Raw genomic sequence first — 23,510 nt, 5'->3', positions numbered from 1 at the left:
TGCCCACGGCTTCTGCTGCCTCGCAGAGAGGATGCGGCCCGACCTCCCCGTCCCCCGTGGACTGCGGCGCCTACCTTTCTGCGTCCCGCTGTCCTCTCCTGTTCCCGACGCCTCAGGTGCTGCGGGAGGGTGTGCTGCGGCCCGCGAAGGGATTTCTCCCCCTTTTTTAGATTTCCTTTAAAGACCTAATATGCAATCAACAGGTATCTGGAGGAACAGATATATATATTTTGGATGACAGAAAAAGGATGCATTAAGTCCTGCAAATTCGGGGGAGTCCATATACTTTGTATTTCAGAAAAAGGATACGTTGAAGGACTGCAAAGAAACACGACACAGAGCATCACAGGAAAACCACCACCAGAAAACCTCACGCCTGTGTTTTAACACCTGCGACCGAGCTGGGTGCTGAGGAACCACCACTGGCTTTCACTCTAACGAGGCAGAAAACCCAAATAATTACGAATACTGACCAGCGCTGCGAAGGAAAGGGTCTGCGGTGGGCCCCTCGGGCAGGTTGGGCAACGGTCCTACCAAGGCGAACCTCAACCGAAGACTGAGGAGTGGGCGGCTGAGAACGGTAGAAAAAGGTTCCAGTGAGGGGGCGTGGCTTAGGGAGGACCGTTATGCTAATTTGATGACGGTTATGCTAATCCGATGGCCGTTATGCTAATCTGATGACCTTTGTGCTAATCTGATGACCGTTATGCTAATCTGATGACCGTTATGCTAATTTGCCCAGCTGGCCCTGGACCTGAGAGCACGAGGCGAAAACCGAAAACCGTTATTCTCCGAGTTTCTACTCCGTGAACGAGTTGGGCCCGTATTCCGGCATTAGAAAACTGTTTCCAGCAATAATGCATTATAAGTTGTACACGCGTCCCCTTGTAGATGGTATGTTGATGTAAGACTTGAAACAAGACAGACCTGGATGGCTGGCGACAATGAACTTTTTTTAAAAATATATTTTATTGATTTTTTACAGAGAGGAAGGGAGAGGAATAGAGAGTTAGAAACACCAATGAGAGAGAAACATCGATCAGCTGCCTCCTACTGGGGATGTGCCCACAACCAAGGTACATGCCCTTGACCAGAATCGAACCTGGACCCCTTCAGTCCGCAGGCCGATGCTCTATCCACTGAGCCAAACCGGTCAGGGCGACGATGACCTTTTTGAAAGACGAGGTGGCAAGGAAAAGGCCGCCGAGTGTCTGTTTCCCAGGCGGCCGTCGTGGAAGCGGATGAGAGGAGGCTGGAGCCCCAGCCGCTGACCAGCGTGGGGAACGGTCCTGAAAGCTGCCCAGGGCCTTCGCTGGAGACATGCACATGCAGGAAAACAACCGGAATTTCAGGCTGAAAGTCTTTTCCTATTTAGTGATGTGTTTGTGTTTATAACCCTCTGGCCATGACGTAGGATGTTGGATGTTTCTGAGGAAAGCGCCCACGAAGGCGAGAAGAGCCGGCCCCTGAGCCCTCGGCCTCCTGGCTCACATGCGTGTCGAGCTGTGAGCGACTGTGCAGCTTCGTGTGGTTCTCACCTGGATGCATTTTCCTGCAAACTGCTTCTCCCGCTCCACGGTACGTCCTGCGATCGACCCAGGAGTTGCAGGGCCCAAAGCCTAAGCAGTTGGAGGATGTGCTTAAAAATACCGCAAGGAAACGTCTGAATGCAAAGTATGGAATGAAATCAATATTTATCTGCAATGAATGGCACCAATTACAGTTTTTAAATTAAGAAATCCTCCACAGGTATTTTTAAAATCCAGACCCCCCAAACAACAACAACAACAACAACACAATATATAAGCTGCAAACACAACTGTATAAAAGTTACGTATTTTGGCTTCATGTACTTGACCTCGACAATAAGGTTGGAGGTCGTTTTTCACAGGAAACAGCGATCATGCTCTTCTCTGGGAAGGTTGGTGACATGGTGTTGAGTTTGTGAAAGCTGCTTTCAGAGGACTGGTTTTGTTTGGCCACGTCATGCACACTTTTAGGGGCGGCAGATGAAGGGAAAAGTCGGTCTTTCCCCACCTCTGAGCTGTAAGCTGTCCGCGCACAGACAGCTCCTGGGCTGTAGCTCAGCGGTTAGGACCACAACCCCTGCTTCCCAGCGTCGTGTTCAGGTCATGCTGTGCGTTTCGTGTCTGGATTTCACGTCAAAACCCCGGTCCTTCTCCAGTGTCTTCGCTCCTCGTCGTCCTTTGGTTATCGACCATTTCTCTCCGCGTTTGAAACGGCTCCCTCCTAACGCGTTGCTGAGTCTTTTGTTAGACTTTCTATTGATTTCATCATCATCATCCTCACTTTGGCCTCAGTCCATTCATGTTTGTCCACTTCCTGTCATTCGCATACAATGACCCCCAATAAAACTCCGACGTGCCCCCCGCCCCCAGGATGCTGCCGCCTCTGTCCGGCGGGAGGCCCACAGCGCCCCATGCGTCCGCCACGCGCTGTCACTGCGGAGTGGGGTGTCGGGAGGAATAACCCCAGGACTTGCTGTTTGTTTTACTCCCCTGGTGGCTGTCGGGTGGTGTCCCGTGTTCCGCTGTCAAGAACGAGCTGTCGCGAGCATTGCCATCGCATCTTTTAATGGATGTGCATCTTCGTTCACTTGGGTGCAGAACCAGGAGCGGAATTTCTGGATCCGAGGAGGCGCGTGCCTCACATCACGAGGACTTGCCGTTTCCCGAAGGGATTCTGGCACCTTCGGTTCCGTCAGCTGCCGTGTCACACTTCCCGCTGAGTCATCCACGTTCGGGCATCGGGCGTCCCCGCGACTAACGTGCACCGTGTGTGTTTCCTCGACAGCTAAGGACGTGGGACGTCCGGTCGTGTGCTTATTGGGAATTAGTATGTCTTTTATGGGGACTTTTTTCTAAAAGGACTTACCGGACTCCTGACCTACAGGACTGCAAGATGGTAATTACGTGTGGTTCTAAGCCACTAAATTTGTAGTAATTTACGTCAGCATAGAATTGTAATATAGATTTGTTCACACATCTTAATTCTGGCCCTGGCCGGTGGGTGGCTCTCTTGTAGCATCGTCCTCTGCACCAAAAGGTTGTGGGTTCGATTTCTGGTCAGGACACGTACCTTTTGGGTTCGATCCCCAGTCGGGACAGGTAGAGAAGGCAACCAACCAATGTTTCTCTCTCTCTCCTCTCTCTCAAAATCAATAAAAACATATTCTCGGGTGAGGATTTAAAAAATTTTTAAATTTTGTTTGCCACTGATATAGACATGGGATTGATTTTTGTATGTTGATCTGGTCTCTAGCAACTTCACTCAACTGCAATAATTCTCTATAGATCGTTTGGGTTTCCTACCTCCACAATCACAGCATCTGTGGATAAGGGCAGTTTCAGGTCACTTCCAGTCCATGTCCGTCTACTTTCATATCTTGCTTGACTGCACTGACGACAATGCTGAGCAGTGTTCCTCAATCTCAGAGTTTCACTTTCAGAAGGAAGTCTGCAGGGTTTGCAGCTACTCTTTCTCAGGCTGGGGAAGCGGCTGTTTTTATGGGATGGATTTGGGATTCATCAAATGCAAATAGTTTTTATTCTTTGTTCACACAGTGGGTTATACTGATGGGTTTCCTTTTTTTCCCCTTAAAATTTTTTTATACTGAAACAGACGCATAGACACAGAGGTTGGTGGTTGCCAAAGGGGAAGGAGGGAAGGAGGGGGTGGGTGAAAAGGTGGAGGGCTTAAGAAGTACAGATTGGCAGTTACAGATAGTCACAGGGAAGAAATTAAAGCATCAGAAATATAGTCAATAATATTGTAATAACTGTGCATGCTGCCAGGTGGGTCCTGGAAATACCGGGGCAACACTTTGTAAAGTATGACTGTCCAGCCATGATGCTGTACACCTGAAACCAATACAAAATAAAATAAGAAAAAGTTGTTTTAAAAAATATATATTTTTATTGATTTCAGAAAGGGAGAGGGAGAGATAGAAACATCAATGATGAGAGAGAATCATTGATTGGCTGCCTCCTGCACGCTCCCCACTGGGGACCAAGCCTGCAACCCAGGCACATGCCCTTGACCAGAATCAAACCCAGGACCCTTCAGTCTGCAGGCTGACGCTCTATCCACTCAGCCAAACCAGCCGGGGCAAGAAGAAGTTTTTGTGTGAGGACAGGGGAACAGGGGCCTGAGATAGGGTTGGGAAGATAAGCGATGGAAGATTGTGTGCAATCTTTGTAGACATTATGACAAACATTCCCCCAAATGCGGGGGAAACCACGTCAAGGTTCCCAAACCGGGCAGTAATGGGAGCCATGTTGCAAATGTGGGGAGTCCAGATTGGAGAAGGGCTGATGCGTAACCGGCAGGATCTGTGCGGCTCAGACAGAGAGGATGCTGCCTGAGATCCCGGTAGAGGCGGTGGAGGCAGACCGAGTCCAGGGGGTGTTTTCTCAGGGACTGGATGTGGGGGTACCGGGGAGAAGAGGCAGCAAAGTGCCGCCACAGGCTGAGATGAGAACGCCTGGAGTCATGTGGGGACTAAAATGTTGTAACAAGTTGGACTTGACGTGTGAGACGCCTGAGGGTAGACGGCAAGTAGGCAGATGCCTCCAAGACTGCGACTCTGGCTGTAGCCACCCATCTGGGAGCCGTCAGCAGGGACTTGTTGTTCGAAGGCATCAGAGCAGGTGAGGAGGCCCTCAAAGCAGCCCCGAAGGGCAAGAACACCTAGAAGTTGGGAGGACGAATCAGCAAGGGATCAAATTCTCTGATCTAACGTCAGGGGCCAGGCAAGGGGCTCAGGTGGAGGGAATCAGCGTGTAGTGGGAGAAACAGTGTGTGGGGGTAGATTGACCTGTTCGGTGGAGGACAGGGGAATCGATGCCTGATGGCTTTAGTGTTCTCAGTGAGTCATGAACAGGGCAGAGGAGGGGTGTGGGAGGGAGAATGTTTAAAATAGCTGATGTCAGGAAAAGAAAAGCAAGCCTAGCCAGGCTGGTGTGGCCCAGTGGTTGAGCGTCGACCTATGGACCAGGTCACAGTTCCATTCCCGGTCAGAGCACATGCCTGGGTTGCAGGCTCGATCCCCGGTGTGGGGCGTGCAGGAGGCAGCTCATCAATGGTTCTCTCTCATCATTGATGTTCTTCTCTCTCTCCCTCTCCCTCCCTCTCAGAATCAATAAAATATATATTTTAAAAAGGAAAAGAAAAGCAAGCCTACAAGAGACTTAAAGCCAGCTCCTTTGGTAACGTCATGTGTCCATTTGAGGTCTACAGTCATTGAAGTGAAGCCAGCCAGCTGAGCTGTGTGACTTCCTTCGAGGAATACAGAGCTTTGGGGGCAGGTATGAGGCAGGTGGAAGGGCTCACCAGGTTTGGGGCCTTGAACAGACAAGTGTCAAGAGGGAGAGGGTGGAGAGCGGAGGGTGTGCAGGGAGAGGGATTGTAACAATGGACTGGCCACTGGCTAGGCGGGGAGTGGGCAGATGTGTTGTGTGTGGAGGCTGAAGAACTGTGACTGGTGTGGATTTCGGGAGATGACCTGGAGGTGGTGCTCAGAACGTGTTGGGTTGCAGTACCTTTGAGAAAACAGGCACCAAACCTCACTGTTCATGGCTGCATCTTACCTCATGGTGTGTGATCAACATGCCTGCAGGTTCAGCGGGTTAGCCCGGGACCAGCCGCCACTGCCCACGGCTACCTGGTTGCAAGTCTCATGGGGACCCTCAGCGTTTTGGGGGTGAGTGGGGAATGGTTCTGGGAGGGAGACACCCCTTTTTTTTAACCTTCTCTCCACTGCAGTGTCCTGGCCTCTGAGTTGCATAACTAAGTCTGTAAATGAAGATCAATAGCTAAAAAGCATGCTTATTGAAAAGTGTCACATGACCAGGCACTGGGACAAGAACTGAAATAATGCCAAGTGGAGACTGTTAGGCAACCACTGGATTTGTTCCTTGGTCTGGCTTCCTGGAGATAGGTTTCTTTTCCTTTTTTTTTTTTTTATCTCTGTTCACTTCCTGAGTCCTCTTCTCTTCCCAAGTCAGACAGTAGGTGTGGTTCCTCCTCCGCCCTTTCACCCTCTAAGTTGGGGTTGTCCGTTTCATAGAGATAACAAACAAATCCGTACCTCTAGTGGCTTTTTCTTCTCTCTGCCCATTCTCTTCCCAGCACATCCCAAACCAAAGCCATGGTTCCCTCGCAGCCTCCTCCCTCCTGCACTGGCATCCGACACTGCCAGTCGCTCCTCCCACATCCTGGATTCTTAGAGACAAAAAGGTTGTTGAGCAAAGGTAACATTTGTCTGGCCGGAGGCGTGTGGGAGATATAGGGGAGAGCTATAAAAATCACTTTGACCAAGTACACATGTTTATTGGGTCAAATGCATAGCACAGTGAATGTAGACAAGTCACTGTCATCTCCTCTGTGGTTGCGTCCTCAGTCCATTCACCTCTTCTGCGGAGGGCACCCTTTCTCCTGGGTAGCGACCCTCTCCGCCATTCAAGGGCGGCTGTGCTAAATCCCAGCTCCAGAAGCCCCTGCTTCCCCGTGCAGTGAGCGCTCAGAGCCGGGCATTAGGGACAAAACCCAGGACCTAGGAGCCACAGGAGACGCCTTTCTTCCTCGGAATGGGTGTCTGGGCTGCAGGAAGGCGCCCGGGGCCAGGGGCCGTGTGGACGAACACTGACGTGAACCCTGAAGAAGCCACACCTCGGAGGCCGAGCAGCTGGATTAGCCCTTAACGTGAAAGAGTGAAACGCACCTCCCTCTGAGCTTCGCCTTCCGTGGCAGATCCCTTAGACGGCAGCCCATTTTCTCCATTAGCATCAAGGGTCTACCCTCTATACCAGGGGTGGGCAAACTTTTTGACTCGAGGGCCACAATGGGTTCTTAAACTGGACCGGAGGGCCGGAACAAAAGCATGGATGGAGTGTTTGTGTGAACTAATATAAATTCAAAGTAAACATCATTACATAAAAGGGTACGGTCTTTTTTTTTTTTAGTTTTATTCATTTCAAACGGGCCGTAGTTTGCCCACGGCTGCTCTATACTCACAACTCACCGCCCAGAGAAAAACCAGCCACCCTGGGACTTACTTCTTCCTACACATTTTAATGGTTCTATATATATACACAATTTCCTTTATATTTTTACTTCTACAAAGTCAAGAAAATATACAAACTCTTATGTTAACCAAACCTGTCAGCATTTAACATTACTGCACAACTAGAGGCCGATGCACAAAATTTGTGCACGAATAGGCCTTCCTTCCTCCAGCTGCTGGCACCGGCTTCCCTCTGGCTGCCAGCACCCGGGACCCGGGTGTCCCTCGCAGAGGGAGGCCCCACCCACCCGCCGCAGTCTGCCAGTTGGTGGCCTGGGCCTCCCTCTGCGGGGCAATCATGGGGCGATGGCCGGGCCCCCGACCAATTGCATCGCACCTGCCTTGGCTGGCCTGGTACCAGTGGGTGTCACAGTGTGGTCCCAAATGGTCGTCCGGGTGGTTGTCCTGCTGTTTGGCCAATTTGCATATTACACTTTTATTATATAGGTTATTCCATTCTAGGAATAAACAGTTATTCACCAGGTTTCCTAGGAACATGTGCATGCTCTATTTTGCATGTGATAAAGGAGCCATTCTTGCACACCAGTTCCATGATCTCTTTAGGTGGAGAAAACAGGCACCAGGTGTGCCTGTCTACGGCTGCATCTCGAGTTCACTGTGTGGACAACCCCAACTTAGAGGCAGAGAAAGGCAGAGGAGGAACTGCACGTACTGTCTGTACTCGGGAGAAGAGGACGCAGGCAGTGAACAGAGATAAAGCGAGGAAAAGAAACCTATCTCAGAAGACACAAGACCAAGGAACAAATCCAACTGTTGCCCAACAGTCTCGACTTGGCATTATTTCAGTTCCTGGTCACGTGACACTTTTCAATAAGCATGCTTCTTAGCTATTGATCTTCACGTACAGACTTCGTTATGCAACAGAGGCCAGGACTCTGCAGTGGAGAGAAGGTTAAAAAAGGGGCGCTCTTCCTCCTTCTCCTGAGGGGGCATTTCCTAAATGCTGAGGGTCCCCATGAGACTTGCACCCAGGAAGTAGGCAGGATCACAGAACAGGTACATTCTTAGGGATCAGCTGTATTTCACTAGATTGTCCTCCAAAAGGAACATACAATTTCTATTCCCATCAGCATGGAGCCTGGTACGGTTGACAGAGAGGAGGGCCTGAAGGCAAAATGCTTTCTAAAAAGGAAACACTCGTTTGTTTCCCGAGCATTTATTGAGTGTGTATTATCTGCACCACACTGTTCGGGTGCTGGGGCGGGAGACCCAGGACCCCTAAACCGTGTCGCTCATCTTCCTCCTCCAATGACGGCAGGTTTGGAGAAATGGTGAGCGTTACAGATGAATGAACCAACACACAGCATCATACAGGAACATCTTTAAACCAGCACGCCCCCAGGAAGACGAGCTGGGCACCTGTGCCATGTGCATGAGAACGGAAACCAGGCTGAGGGAACACACGCCCACAACTTCCTTCTAACGCTGAGCTGCACTTCGCCGCCGAGAACACACGTAAACAAGCGAGGAGCAGAAGCCAGGGCCGGGCACGCCGGGCTGTCGACGTCTCTTTGCCGCTGCCGCACAGCTGAGTCCACACAGCGAATGCTTACAGGACGCGCCCACCTCCGCTGCCCTGGGGGCTCGGGACACTGTGGTTCCACAGAAACCACAATTGTCTGCCATCGGACAGGCATGTTAAATCAACTCACATGTTCCTCCTCCTTTTCACATTGAAACAACTGCATCGGACAATGCCAGTCCATCCTCAATGCGCCACAGCAAGGTCGGCACTCTCACACCTGCCTGTGGCCACTGCGTCTCGATGCCAGCCCCCGGCACTGACAGCAGCTACTGACACTCGTATGTACACACAGCCAAACCCCGAAACCGGACGAGAAGGATGCCACCTCCTAACTCTGCCCGCCTCCGCCGTCGTCGTCACTGTCGTCGTCGCAGTGGAAGATGTCCCTGAACAGGAAGACACGGCGGGGCGCCGCGGGAGGGGGCGCAGCGCCTCTTTTCTCCACCTTCTTCTTTAGCTTCTCTTTGAGCAAAGGCAGACTCGTCTCATAAAGGTGGTCTATAATCTCTAAAGAGAAAGGTTGAACTTTGAAGTGATTTGTGCAAAGCCTCTTCCCAAGGTCAGGGGTCAGAGGGCGTTGCTGACACGCCTGCTCCAGCTGCTCTCACGTGCAAGACCCTGTTCTCACTGGTTCGCTCACATTCACTCACTCAGCCCTCTCAACACTCCTCGGAGGCAGGCACTGCTATTTGTCTCTCTCTCTCCCTTTTTTTAAAAAGGGAATTGTTTCTTTTTTAAAAAAAATATATTTCTTTATTGATTTCAAAGAGGAAGAAGAGGGAGAGAGAGATAGAAACATCAATGATGAGAGAGAATCATTGATCAGCTGCCTCCTGCACGTCCCTATGGGGATCGAGCCCACAACCCAGGTAAGTGCCCTTGGCCGGAATCGAACGTGGGACCCTTCAGTCCACAGGCCAACGCTCTATCCACTGAGCCAAACTGGCTAGGGCTGCTATTTGTTTCTCAAATGAGGAGACCCAGGCTCCTGAAACGTCATGAAACTTCCCCAACGTCATGGACTCAGTCAGGACAAGGCAAGGGTTCAACCCAGGGAATGGTGTCTGCTGAATGCACGTGGTTCCTCACATCCCAGGCAGAGGAGCAACCGAGCCAGTGGTCTCCAGACACGGGCCGGGAGGCCACTTGAGACGCTCCTGCAAGCCTGACGGGGAAATCCAGCCCCGAGCGCCTGGGATGAGCGTCCTGGATGGGCCGCTCTGTACACTCTGAACGAGCTCCTCACGTGACTCTGGTGACCTGGGTCTGGGAACCACATATCTATCCGCCCACAGGTGGCTGCAGAGAAGGAAGTGGCATCTTACCTTTTTCCTAGAAGTGTATGTGCACGCATGTGGTGTGAGTGTGTGCACGTGGTGTGTGTGCATGTGTGCACGTGATGGCAACCCAGGAACCCTCGCGAGCATTCACTGAGTGCTCGCGAAGCCCGAGCACCTTGCTGACATGGACAGGGTCGCTATCTGACTCAGCCCTGCAGGAGGTCCTGTCGGATAGGGATGATGACGCTAACTTTCTCCATTTTACAGCTGAAGCTGAGGCTCTCAGAGGGAAGTCGCTGCCCAGGGGCACACCCAGCACGCGGCACCACACACTGCTCTCAACACTCATACACTGCACACGCTCACACACCGCACATACTCACACACCGCACACACATACACACACACCACACACACACACCACACACACTCACACACCGCACATACTCACACACACCGCACATACTCACACACTGCACATATATACCGCACACACTCACACACTGCACATACTCACACACCGCACATACACACACACCGCACACACTCACACACCGCACATATATACCGCACACACTCACACACCGCACACTCACACACCGCACACACTCACACACCGCATACACACACACACCACACACACTCATGTGTGTGCATGTGTGCACGTGATGGCAACCCAGGAACCCTCGAGAGCATTCACTGAGTGCTCGCAAAGCCCGAGCACCCTGCTGACATGGACAGGGTCGCTATCTGACTCAGCCCTGCAGGAGGTCCTGTCGGATAGGGATGATGACGCTAACTTTCTCCATTTTACAGCTGAAGCTGAGGCTCTCAGAGGGAAGTCGCTGCCCAGGGGCACACCCAGCACGCGGCACCACACACTGCTCTCAACTCACACACTGCACACATACACCGCACACACTCACACACCACACATACTCACATACCGCACACACTCACACACCGCACATATACACCGCACACACTCACACACCACACATACTTATACACCGCACACACTCACACACCGCACATACTGACCTGGGAAAGTCTTCCTCTGCCAGGAGGGCACACAGGTGGCTTTCAGCTTATAAAACTTAGCCTGAACGTAAGACGGAGGGACATCGCTTTAGGAAGGAAAGGTGAAAGGTCAGTGTCAGTCTAAAACCTGATCATTTCAGCTCTGAGAACTAACAGCACAGTGACTGAGGGGAGGCCTAGCCCTGAGCTTCCCTCCCCTTGAGCGTGAAGTCATCATGGCCACAACAGTGGTACAAGTAAGACACACGGAAAGCTATGGTCCCTGGTTAAACACACACAGGGAAGGAAGAAAGCCAGCAGTACAGCAAGATGGGTTGTTCATCTGGAATAATCTAAGGTACCAGCTGGGAAGACAAAATGTAACACGAGCCGCACCTTCGACTTGGCCCTGCCCTCAGCACTTCCCACGTAGCAACCAACAAGCCTCACAGCCGCTCGACCAGGGAGCCACTGCTCTTCCTCCTCATTTTAGAGACGGGGAAACTGAGGCATAGAGAAGTCCGAGGTCTCACAGTAATAAAGGGAGAGCGGGGACACTTGGGTGATTGACTCCAAACTCTGCCCTCTTCCCCATTACGCTTAGGGTACATACAGGTCACCACTGGGAGGCACAGGGCCCTGATTTTTATTTTGCGGAGCTGAAGGAAGCAGATGCTGATGATGTCTTGGTGACTCATACACTTGCACTTTATAGCAAGTCAGAACGAAACAACCAAATCTTGGTTTCTAAAGTGAAAATCACTAACTTCACTTCCTGGACAATTTGCCTTAAACAATAAAAGTGTGACTTATTTGCTTCAATAATTAATCTAGCAGTTAAGATGGTTAGTGTGATAATTTTATCTGTTAAGTATGTAGAGGCAAACGATGATTGGGTCCCAGGTTCGATTCTGGTCAAGGGCATGTATTTTGGTTGCAGCTTCCCGGGCCCTGGTGGGGTGTATGCAGGAGGCAACCAATCTATGTTTCTGTCTCTCCCTCTCCCTTCCACTCTCTCTAGAAATCAATATCCTTGGGTGAGGATTAACAACAACAAAAAAATTTGATAATATGAAGGGTGGGCTTTGTGGACATAGCCCTCAGGATGGAAGTTGGTGGGGTGCAAGGCAGGGTCCCTTCCTTCTAAGCACCTGACACCATCCCCTCTCAGGGACCCACGATACTGAAGGGTGTGCCCACCCCTCGGGACAGCTAGCAAAGGAAAGTGTTTGGAAGCATGGGCATGTCTCTGTGACTCCCAGCAGGGCCTGTCACTAAGACTCCAGTTCTCCCAGCTTAAAAAAAGGTGGATTTTTCTTTGGCCACATCCCAAGGTGTAAGAAACTACCCACCGAACCTGTTTAAACCCTTCCTGATTGACGGCAACATCCCACCTGCAGCCACGCTCCTGAAAGTCAGCCAGGCTGCCGGGCCTTGCTCCTCTCCACCTTCCAAACTGAAGGCCACACAATCCCTCAACGCCCACTTCCAAAGCCCACAACACCTGCACCCCACCATTCTCAACAATTTGCTTTGCCCAGAGGGACTTGGAACGTATTTCATTCACTCCGCTTAGGTGTCTTAGGTGGGGTGGAGTGGGGGATCTAAATACACATACACATAAAACAACTTGTAGGTAAAATCCACATGCAGCATGACTAATAAAATCTGATAGTCATTTCTTAAAGTTACCTCTTATCTTTTAAGTAGCTTCATATTAAACAGACTAGAGGCCCAGTGTACGAAATTCGTGCACTTGGGGGTGGGGGGGATCCTCAGCCTGGACTGTGCCCTCCAACAGTCCGTGAGCTCTCGGGGGATGTCCAGGGAGCAGGCCTAAGCCGGCAGTTGGACATCCTTAGCGATGCTGCGGAGGTGTGAGAGGCTCCTGCCACCACCACTTTGAGCCCAGCTCAGGGCTTCTGGCTGAGCAGCGCTCCCTCTGTGGGAGCTCACTGACCACCAGGGGACAGCTCCTGCATTGAGCGTCTACCCCCTGGTGGTCAGTGCGTGTCATAGCGACTGGTTGTTCCACCGTTCAGTCGATTTGCATATTAGCCTTTTTTTATATAGGATGGTCTTACCCTATGGTACCAGCAAGATCTTCCCAGTCTATTTCATTAGCATCTTCCACATTTATTTCATACAACCTATGAGAAAACATAAAAATTCAGTTTTCAAGCTCACTGCTGTTCTCGGTGCCAGGGCAGTGGTAACGGCAGGGCCGCTCTGGGCCATACCTCTCAATCAGGTTGATTTTGGCCTGGAGGGCATTCACCCCGCGGTACACGTCCCGGCCATTCGTCATCCTCTTGGTGAGAATCTCCGTCCTGCATTCAAAGAAAGAGCAGTATAGTTCACTGTCAGAGGTGCAGTTTCCATTCAAGTTCCCTGTTTTCTCATCTAACCCCCTCCTCAGAACCACTCTCCAACTCCTGCAACTCCTCCCTGCCCACATCTGCCACCATCCACGTGTGTTAGAAAATTTCCATAAAAAACAAGTTTAAAAGGGTTGGAAGCAGGCCTTTCAGCAGCTGCCAGAGGGCGCTGTGGCACCCGCTTTCGTTTAGTTGCTCATGAACAGACGGACATTACTCTTCTGTGAGCAGCTGCTGGAAAACCAACTGAGACAAATTTAGCAAAGTGATGAATGATCTGATGGTCCTCTAAGGCCCAGAGCTAACGGCGGAAGGAAAGGGTGACGTTGCTAATGAGAGGAGCAACCCAATTTAAAATATTTAAAAAGTCCTTGTCTTGCACAGCACAACTTGTCACCATCTGATGGACATATCAGTAGCCATTCCATTCACCTCCTTGCTAAGGGAGAGATGTGGTAATGGCACCATGTGTTTACTAACAGCCATCCACGTACACTGGTTTGAAATGTGTCTCTTGAGGGCATGTCAATGTTACATGAATAAATGTATGTTCAGGCTACAAGTGCTTTTTCCTTCAAATTGAGAAGCAAAGCAAGTCTTGCACGTTATTTAATCACGCTGACTCTGAAGGTGCTCCCCCTTGTTTAACACCGAATGTCACCCTCCAATGGAGGCTCATCCCACATCCTTTTCTCAATCTATAATGCTGGGTGGGAAGGGCTCTGGTTCCCCGTCTTACACGCCCCCCCCCCCCCCCCCAACATTATCTGTTCTTTGGAGTGCATTTCCCTGAGCGTAGTCCTCTGTTAAAATAACTCTGCAACGCAATGTAAGGTGCATAAGCAATAAACAGTATCATCTAAGAGTTTACTTTTAGCATAAAACGCGCCTGCTCGGAGTTTCCTTCTCATCTGACAGTCAAGACGGCTGAGCTGCCAGGCCCCGCTGGAGGGCGGGCTCCGAGACCCTCAGGGCGGGGAAAGCTGCATGAGGCAGAGCGCACAGAGCAACCAGGACTGAGGATATAGATCCCAGGTGACGAAAAGTTCTAAGACGGAGGTAGGACTGCTCACTCTGGGTGAGGCAGGTGAACCGCACAATTTAAAAGGCAGAGCTCTACTGAGCGCTGTTTGTGATTTCTCCTCTGAATGTCAGTTTTAGTTTTTTTTCAAGCATTATGCTTATTTGGCTCTTTTTTAAATGTACCTTTACTGTTGAAAGTATTACAGATGTCCCCTTGTTTCCTCACTGACCCCCTCACTCCTCCTGCCCCCTTATTTTTTTTTTAATGCTACAAACAGAAAACTACCTTGTTACTCAGGACTTAGAAAGGGAACCTAGAAAGGGGCAGACTGAAGAAATCAGAGGTCAATATTCAGCATCAAACACCTTCAAGTGCCTTGTGAGGAAGACGGACAGTGAACCGGGCCGGTCCAGCGCTGCCTGATACCAGATGCCGGCACTGAGGGGCTGCAGCAGCGAACAAGGGACAGCAATTCTCAACATGGAAGGCTTTCCACCTGGTGCCACCATGTATTCTTATAACCTCACCAATCCACCCAGCCCCCGGGAACGGGGCGGGGCGGGGGGAGAGACAGACAGACAGAGAGAGCATGTCTTGTTGCAATTTGCATAAGAAGCCTTAAAACTTACCACTTACTTTTACACTGCATCCAATTTCTGGTTTCGACTTTAGCTTCGACTTCTACCCAAGATATGCCCTTGTAGAGTTTTTCCCGAACAATCGACAGGCAGCCTTCGGGGTTTTCTTGGAGTCTAGAATCTACCTCTTCTAAGTCCTGGGGAGACATTGTCTTTAGAATCACTTCTTCAACAGCTTTGATTAGTCTCTGGGTTTCCGTCTTACTCCAAGCCCCATGGTTTCTTTCTATAGATAAATATTAAAAAAAAAAGAAAGTCAATGCTCTCTCAGACGGCCGCCAATCTTCCTGCGCGCCGGCTCCCTCGCTCCCCGGGCGAGCTCACCAGGCAGCAGAGCCCACACTCACCGCAGCTGATCTGGGAGAACTTCAGGGCGACAGAGAGGCTGCTTCGAGCCACCAAACCCCCGATCTTCTTCCAGTCGTTGCCGTGGAGGGAATGGTACATCTTCAACTTCTCCGCATCCCCGTTGCTGTACCTACGACAAAGGGAACATGTCACAATTTTATTTTCATTTTATTTTATTTTATTTTTTTAAAATATATTTTATTGATTTTTTACAGAGAGGAAGGGAGAGGGATAGAGAGTTAGAAACATCGATGAGAGAGAAACATCGATCAGCTGCCTCCTGCACACTCCCCACTGGGGATGTGCCGGCAACCAAGGTACATGCCCTTGACCAGAATCGAACCCGGGACCCTTGAGTCCGCAGGCTGACGCTCTATCCACTGAGCCAAACTGGTTAGGGCTTATTTTCATTTTAAAATTTACTCTGTAGTTAGGCGCAATTCACATAACATAACATCTACCTCCACCTTCCAATATCTACTGCAACCCAAGAACGGGGCTAGGTGCTCAGGGAGCGATGCACTGAGGAGGAACATTGGGGTTCACAAGGAGCTTACAGTGAGCAAAGCAGAGATCCAGAGCAGCAGCGAGGCAGAGCACAGCGAGTGTGGGAATGAGAGTGTAAAGAAAAAACGGAGGCCTGGCTAGTGTGGTTCAGTGGTTGAACATCGACCTATGAACCAGGCAGTCATGGTATGATCCCTGGTCAGGGTGTTGTGGGCTCGATCCCCAGTAGGTGGCGTGCAGGAGGCAGCCGATCAATGATTCTCATCATTGATGTTTCTCTCTCTCTACTTCTCCCTTCCTCTCTGAAATCAATAAAAAAATTTTTTTTTAAAAAAGAAAAAAAAAGCAGAAGATATAGAGGGGAGACCACACAGGTTCGAGTTGGAAATGGAAATGAAGACATCACCTGACTGAAGGTGCACGCCTGCTTTCACACAGATCTGCAAGCCTGACTTCTGACCTGGTGTGAGTGTCAGCAAAGACCAGAGAGACATTCTGTGTCCAGCCGCCGACGCTGTCTTACCTGCCTTTGTAGTTATTGACGTCGAACATCTTCTTCGCTCGGTAGTACACGAGTTTCCAGGGCCGGGCAATGCCCTTCCCTAAGTCAGAGGAAGGTGGTCAGCGGGCTCACGGTGTGGCATGAGGTGGTCACAGTGGTAAAGGCCTTTCACCACTAACTATCCTAGACCTGGGCAAGGCTGGGATGCCGGGGCCTGCAGGAAGCTGTCTTGGGAAGCAGATGTACACAATCCCCCGTTGCCTTGGAGATCTCTGAAAACTGGACACCTTGTATGTGGCTCCAGCTCTGGTCTCCCCAACTCTCGGAAAAGACCCTCACAAGGCAAAGTAATGCTCACATAATGTGAATTAGAGGGAGGCTAGTGGGGGACACATGCCAACAGTTCTCCGTAAGAACTATCCAAACGAACAAGCCCGCCTCGCTCCCGTGCAGATGAAACTGCCCTCCACAGGGCTCGCTCGGCCGCGTTCCTGGGCACATCCCAGCAAAAACTTCAGAAATTAGCTTCTTTAAATTTGAGAGAGGTTTTCAGGCCAATGCTTATGGCTCCACGGCCTTGATTTCCAAGCGTCACCTCCAGGAGGGGTCCCGGCTGCACTCAAAATGCTCAGGAGACCCTGCTGCCTACAGGAGGTGCTGGTGCAGCAAATGCAAAACATACGCCATGAAGAACAGGAAGAGAAGCCCAAACGGTAATTCTTACCCAGTAGGAAAGCTACAAGTTACCAGTTCATTCTTCCTAGAATCTGTGAAGCAGTGTGCCTACTAGGCACGAGCACATTCCTGACCCCAAACAGGCTGCCACTGAGAAACGGGTCCCTCCGGCTGCACTGAGTGCTCCCGGGGGTCACCGCACGCGGTGGGAGGCCGAGGGCGGGCAGAGCGAGCACCTGAACTCACCGATGTGCAACCGAAACGCATACTTCCTCTTTAGGTTGGTGATGGCGGCTTTCTCCTCCGGGTACCTGTCCGTGTACAGCAGCTTGTCCGCATTCTCGATTCCTGTCAGGGACAGAAATTCTTGCACGTTTTTCTCTAACTGCTCATTTTCCTTCGCAGAAAACTTGCCAAATTTAATGGTGACACCTAGGATTTGAGGTGGGAGAAAAAGTAGATGCTGTCAATAATGAACAAGAGCAAACCTCGCAGGTGCTCCTCAACAGGGACCCGCCACCCGTCCCCGCATCAGCCCGTCCCCGCCCCCGCCCGGCTGGTGCGCTGGAGCTGGGCCTCCGGCGGTCCCGCTGCAGAACCCGCTTTCCTTCTGATTCAGCTCAAGCCACACTCTGCTCCCGAGGTCTCCCTGGTCATCCCACTCCAAGGGCCTTCCTGACTCATCAACTGCCTATTCTTTTTTTATATTAAAAAGTGCACAGATAGTCATTAAACATTCAGAGTACGGAAATGGAAGTTCAGAAAACACCCCCTTCACTCTCCCTGCCCCCTGCTCCCCACGGCTGCCGTGAGCCGGTGGTTCTCTGTGCACATGCACCAGGGAGGGGCACATGCACCGGCATTCTCCTCCTCCTAATTATTCCAGCTCATTACACGTTAACTGCATTATACAGTGTGTTTCTATTCTTAGACCTATTTTTCAAATATTTCATAAAATACTCAAAAATTTCAGCACAGAATCTATAATAATAAAAGTGTAATATGCCAATTAGACCCGATGTCCTTCCAGACGACCTACTGGACGAAGCCGGGGCTGTGAGGGAAGCCTGGGTCCCGGGTGCCAGCGGGAAGCTGGTGCCGGCAGACCAGGGAAGGAAGGCCTACTCTTGCACGAATTTCGTGCATCGGGCCTCTAGTATACAAATAAAATGGGATCATTCTATAGACACTGCTCTATAAATTATGTTTTTCTCACTTAATTTATCCACGTGATTGTGTCCATAAGGCCCCCTTCTTCCTCACTGGCCAGTGGTACCGGCCTCACAGCGGGCACTCGGTAAACACTGCTCATTTTAGCACTGGCCTAACATCTGCAGTTTATTCTTAAATCCAGGTGGCTTCCTGGGAGGCGCTTGTAACACGGTGAGATCAAGGAGACCAAGTCGGCTTGTCTGGCACCAGCCCACTCCCCCAGCTCACCCTCAAGTTAGTATCTCAGGGAAAGAAATGACACCTCCTGGAAGCTGATGAGCTAGTGTTCTTTCACCTCCGGATCCTTCCCAGGCCACCGCCAGTTAGGCTCCTCCTCCTCCTCCCCCTCCTTCAGGATTGACATGGTTGGGGGGTGACAGCCCAGTCCTCCTTTCCTCCCTGGCCAGCTGGGCAAAGGGGAAACCTGTGCACTTCCCTGGTTTCACTTCACAGCTCAGACAACAATTCTGGGTGGATGATGTACTATCAAGCACACTTGAAACCTATATAATTTTATTTATCAAGGTGACCCTGGCAAATTCAATTTTAAAAAGCAATTCTGGATGGAGATACAGCCGCCGTAGCTGGAGGAGGTCATGGTGACTCTGTAAACCTGAACTGCTCACAGAAGCCGCTAGCGGGGCTCTGGACGTTCGGCAGCACTGAGGGGCCACAGCTCACCCTGCGCCTTGAACTCCTGGAACCGGCCCAAGTCATCCCGGTACATGCGCTTAATCGTGGTGGCGGCCCTCGCCCCGATGCCGGGGATGAACTCCCGGAGCTGCCTCACGGCGGAGGCCAGGTCCACATCTGCATCGTCCGCGTCTCCCAAGTCTTCGGACAGATACCGCGCTTCGGCATCTCGGGCCGAATCCAAATTGCTTTCTTCGTCGGGAGGTCCTAACCTAAGAGGGAAATTGGACTGATTAGCATTGAGACATCACTTAGCTTTTACTTTGCTTTTTTAAATGCTTTTGATTTTTACAGAGAGAAGGGAGAGGTATAGAGAGAAAGAAACACCGATGAGAGGGGAACATCATCCATCTGCTGCCTCCTGCACGCCCCCTACTGGGCATCGAGCCTGCAACGCGGGCATGTGCCCTGACTGGGAATCGAACCAGCAACCTCTTGATTCCTGGGTTGATGCTCAACTGCTGAGCCATACCGGCTGGGCTCTAGTTTTGAAATTCTTTTCCTGAAATGACTCCCTTGGACAAGAGGTGGTTCAGTGGGGGGTGTCCGGACTCTCGGGGTAACTGCTCACTTGGATTCATCCCTCAGAGGGGCCTCCAAGGCAGACGGGGCACCCTAAGCCGTTTCCACCAGCGATTACTTCTGAGAGTCCTGTTTCCCAACTACTGTTGTTTTATTTACTTCCTAACAGGCTAGGTCCTCCTCCACCCCCATGGACACCCGAGATGCCTCTCCCCAACACTTGCAATGTTAAGTTTTACAATAATGGTTATTAGTTCAATGATCCAGGGTCTCCGTGGTTACAGTGATTTTTGCTGTGATCAGTAATGGCCACGTTTCCCCTCTGCTTGGTTTTCTATGTATCGATCACTAACTAATTCATCCCCGAACTCTCCGCCAGATGTTCCAATCTCCTTTTCATATGTTCAACTGTATCAACTAACTACTCAGACAGGAAACTGGGGAAAAAATGGTGTGCATTTGTCTAAGAAAAGGGTCAAGTTTTCATAGGGCACACGGCCCAATATAAGTGAAGAACCACAGTCCTAGTCCGGCTGGTGTGGCTCAGTGATTGAGCGTCCACCCCTGAACCAAGAGGTAACTGGTTTGATTCCCAGTCAGGGCACAGGCCCGGGTTGCGGGCTCAGTCCCCAGTAGGGGGCGTGCAGGAGGCAGCTGAATGATGTTTCTCATCAATGTTTCTAACTCTCTGTCCCTCTCCCTTCCTCTCTCTCTCTCTAAAAGCAATAAAAACATATTTTAGAAAAGAAAAAGAACCATAGTCCTGGAGCATTGCTGCCTCATTATCAGCACCGCCCGAGGTGGGCTCTCCCATGTCACTGTGGTGGAGCTGTGTGAAGCCAGGACAACCTAACAAATGTAAGAAAGCCACTGAATAAAAATTGGGGGCTGGGGGAATCTGTCCCAAGTCCCAGAAACTGAGCAACAAAGTGGTTAAAAAAAAGAAAAATCCCTGCTTTTATTCATTTGACACTTCCCTCAAATGATAATTCTATAACCAGTATTAACATTTCTCTTCTTAGACCCTAATTCAAGTTTTTCCCTGCCCGGTAACATTATGGGTCATCTCTTCCTTTCTTCTATCTACGTGCAAACAGACAAAGGTGATTTGGGGCTGTCAATGCGTTAGAGTTAGTTACAGAATTTCAGGCTGGAACAGTTCCCAGCGCAAATCTAATCTAACTGACCGTTCGTTACATGTGAAGGAAGGAAGCTACCTGTGAGTCACACGGCTGAGCATCACGTGCCCTGCCTCTAGGAGCCCTGGCATTCACGTGGACGTGCTAACAGAGGCCCCGGACCCAGGCAGAGAATGGGCACCCCCAGAAGGCACAGCAGCCACGTTACCTTGGCGCCTCCTCCGAACACGCCTGGTCTTCCTCCTCTCGAGGCTGAGGGGTCGCACTTTCCTCAATGGAGGAAGCATTACCTCCCAGGGAGTCAAGCAGCGGGTCCTCCAAGCTGGTGGGGAGCCCCGAGACAGCACTTTCAACAGGAGCCCTCCGCCTCCTTTTCTTGGCCCTTTTCTTCAATCTGCAGGGCTCCCTCCTGCCTTCTGCAGTCCCCGGGCCATGGGCCACCTGTGCCCCCTCGGAGTTCACGGCCTCAGGACTCTCACATCCCTGGTGATGTGAAATCTTCCTCTTTCTTTTCTCAGGCTTCTTTTCATGAGCAGCACCTGGCAGCTGTGTGACGGGGCCTCCCAGGCCCGCAGAAAGCGGGGACTCCGGCTGGGGCAGGACGCTGGCGCCCGAGCCTGGCCCCTCCAGCGCAGCATCGCAGGACGCAGCTTCCCGCCGACGCTTCTTTTTCTTTTTCTCCCTAACTTTACTGCGTGGCTCTTCCCGTCGCTTAGTAACTGCAGGCGACTCGTCTGCTTCGGGCTCTCTGGGCGACTCCTGTTCCCTGCTCATGTCAATATAAACAATGTCAACATCCCTTCTAAAATTCTTGGGCATGTTCTCGATGTTTTCTTTATCCACCATGACATACACGCCTGTTCCGTCCTGTATCCCCAAAGCACTCTTCTTTTTCCTCTTTTTGGCCGGAGAAGGGGCCTCTGCAGCCTCCTCACAGAGTTCCGATGTTTTCAGAGGAGAAGAGGCGAGGTGCTGGTTGTCCTTCCTCTTTTTTCCCTTCTTCGTTTTGTGAGAGTGTTCGCTTGCCAGGGGGGCGTCTCTGAAACTTGCATGGGCATGCATCCGATGTCTTTCCTTATCTACAGAGTACTTTTTCTTTTTCTTGTCAAAAACCGGAGTGCGGATGTCCAATCCGCTCAATTCGCCTTCCATTTTACTCCTAGAGGGAAACTTGACAACAGTGGCTTATTTGCAAAGCATCTTAAACATTAGCCTCAAGAGAAAAAAACCATCACAGAAAATGAAATTGTACAACAAGTGACAAGCTGGAATCATGACCATCCATTGCATGCTATTCTACATGCTCAGGAGGCTCATGGTACCCCCCTCTGCCTGCTCCCACTGCCACACGGCCAGGCCCTGCTCCCCACAGCATCACCTTTTACCTCTCCTTCCAACTCTGTGCTCCAGCCACACATGCCCTTTCCTGGTCCCGCAAACCTGCCACCATCCTCCCCTTGGCTCAAGGTCTGATAGCACCCGGTTCCCTGCGTCTGGAACACTCTCCGCGGCCTCCCCAGTCCCTGCCTCCTTCCATCCCCAGAGCTCGCCTGGAATATCACTGCTTCAGTTAAGCTTTCCCTGGTCAAAAGGATACACATTATGTTATCGCATATATTGAGTCTAAAATCCACGAACGGTTTTATGTATCTTTTCTCAATGCATACATATGCAGTAAAACTGTGAACACAGGTATGGGGGTTGCAACTGGCAAATTCACGGATCCGGGACAAGTACAGAGCCAGTTTCTCTTATGGCTGTAATCTTTTATTTCTTAACTAGAGGCTCGGTGCACGAAATTTGTGCACTTGAGGGGGGGTGCCTCAACCTGGCCTGTGTCCTCTTGCAGTCCTAGAGCCCTCGGGGGATGTCCGACTGCCGGCAGTCGGACATCCTTAGCGCTGCTGCGGAGGCAGGAGAGGTTCCCGCTACCGCAACTGTGCTCGCCAGCGCGCACTGAGCACAAGGGGATCCTTAGCGCTGCTGCGGAGGCAGGAGAGGTTCCTGCTACTGCCACTGTGCTTGCCAGCGCACACTGAGCACAAGGGGGCAGCTCCTGCGTTGAGCGTCTGCCCTCTGGTGGTCAGTGCGCGTCATAGCGACCAGTAGTTCTGCTGTTCGGTCGATTTGCGTATTAGCCTTTTATTATATAGGAGGATTGGAGTTGGAAGGAGAGGTAAAAGGATGCATCCATCCTCTCACCCTGAAGTCCATCTCTTTCCTCCCCTCACAGCAGCATCTCTTGAGAGAAACTGCTCTCTCCGTTTCCTCACCTTCCATCCACTTCTCAGCGCACATCTTTGTCGCTTCCACCCTCCTACTCCTGAGCTTGCTCCGGTAAGAGTGCCAGGACCCTTAGCCCTACACTCCACAGGCACCTTCCTGACCCATCTTCCAGGCCTCTTCCTAACAATGCACAGAGCAGATGATGCCACTAAACATTCTTCTACTTTCCACCCATTTCTTTCTTTCTTTCTTTCGTGTAAATACCCAAATTTCTCCTTCTGGTTGTTTGAATTCAACACAACCTTTTAAATATATAGTCCCTTCCAGCTAGAACCACGTTAAGGTTTCCCGTTATTCTTAAGATCAAGTCCCCAAACTTTCCAGACCTGCCGCGTCCTTCAGGATCTAGGCCGGCCCGCCCACCTCTCCAGCTCTCTCCCTCCTTTCCTTCCCGTTCATCCGCGGGCTTTGCAAAGGCAGCTCCTTCTCCAGGAGTGCGCTTCCTCCGCCTTCCCTGCTGAGCTAAGAAGGGTCTAAAGTCTGCAAGTCGCTCAGGAGGGCCTCTCAGCGCTTCACCCGGACCCGCAGTGCTTCCCAACAACCAAGCGGCTTCCCCAGCGCCCTCGGCTCAGCTGGGGCCCTGCCTTGGCGCCAGCGCTCGATGCCTCCTGAACGAACGGACTCGCGTTCATCTCCACTTCCCAGAGCTCCCGGCC

General features: G+C 51.1%; 1 protein-coding gene across 4 annotated transcripts in view; it reads right to left on the bottom strand.

The window, feature by feature from the left end:
* Positions 1-8,109: 8,109 nt before the first annotated feature.
* The window catches only part of TTF1 (transcription termination factor, RNA polymerase I), a 15,687-nt gene continuing 286 nt past the window's right edge, over positions 8,110-23,510 (bottom strand). The window contains exons 2-11 of one of the 4 annotated variants that reach the window (XM_005882129.1): positions 20,777-21,738; positions 18,896-19,119; positions 17,249-17,434; positions 16,349-16,427; positions 15,318-15,448; positions 14,962-15,196; positions 13,171-13,260; positions 13,015-13,080; positions 10,952-11,037; positions 8,110-9,137 (exon numbers count right to left, since the gene is read on the bottom strand). In XM_005882129.1, coding sequence (XP_005882191.1) covers positions 8,959-9,137; positions 10,952-11,037; positions 13,015-13,080; positions 13,171-13,260; positions 14,962-15,196; positions 15,318-15,448; positions 16,349-16,427; positions 17,249-17,434; positions 18,896-19,119; positions 20,777-21,720 — 2,220 coding nt within the window. In that variant the 5' untranslated portion in view covers positions 21,721-21,738 and the 3' untranslated portion in view covers positions 8,110-8,958. Of the gene's footprint in view, positions 9,138-10,951; positions 11,038-13,014; positions 13,081-13,170; positions 13,261-14,961; positions 15,197-15,317; positions 15,449-16,348; positions 16,428-17,248; positions 17,435-18,895; positions 19,120-20,776; positions 21,782-23,510 lie in introns of those variants that run through there. The other 3 variants (XM_014529895.1, XM_005882130.2, XR_314487.1) reach the window with 3 other exon arrangements.

Source organism: Myotis brandtii, unplaced genomic scaffold (genome assembly GCF_000412655.1).
Source record: "Myotis brandtii unplaced genomic scaffold, ASM41265v1 scaffold699, whole genome shotgun sequence".
Classification (NCBI taxonomy): domain Eukaryota; kingdom Metazoa; phylum Chordata; class Mammalia; order Chiroptera; family Vespertilionidae; genus Myotis; species Myotis brandtii.
The sequence above is the reverse complement of the archived record's forward strand: the minus strand, read 5'-3'. Positions and strand labels throughout refer to the sequence as shown.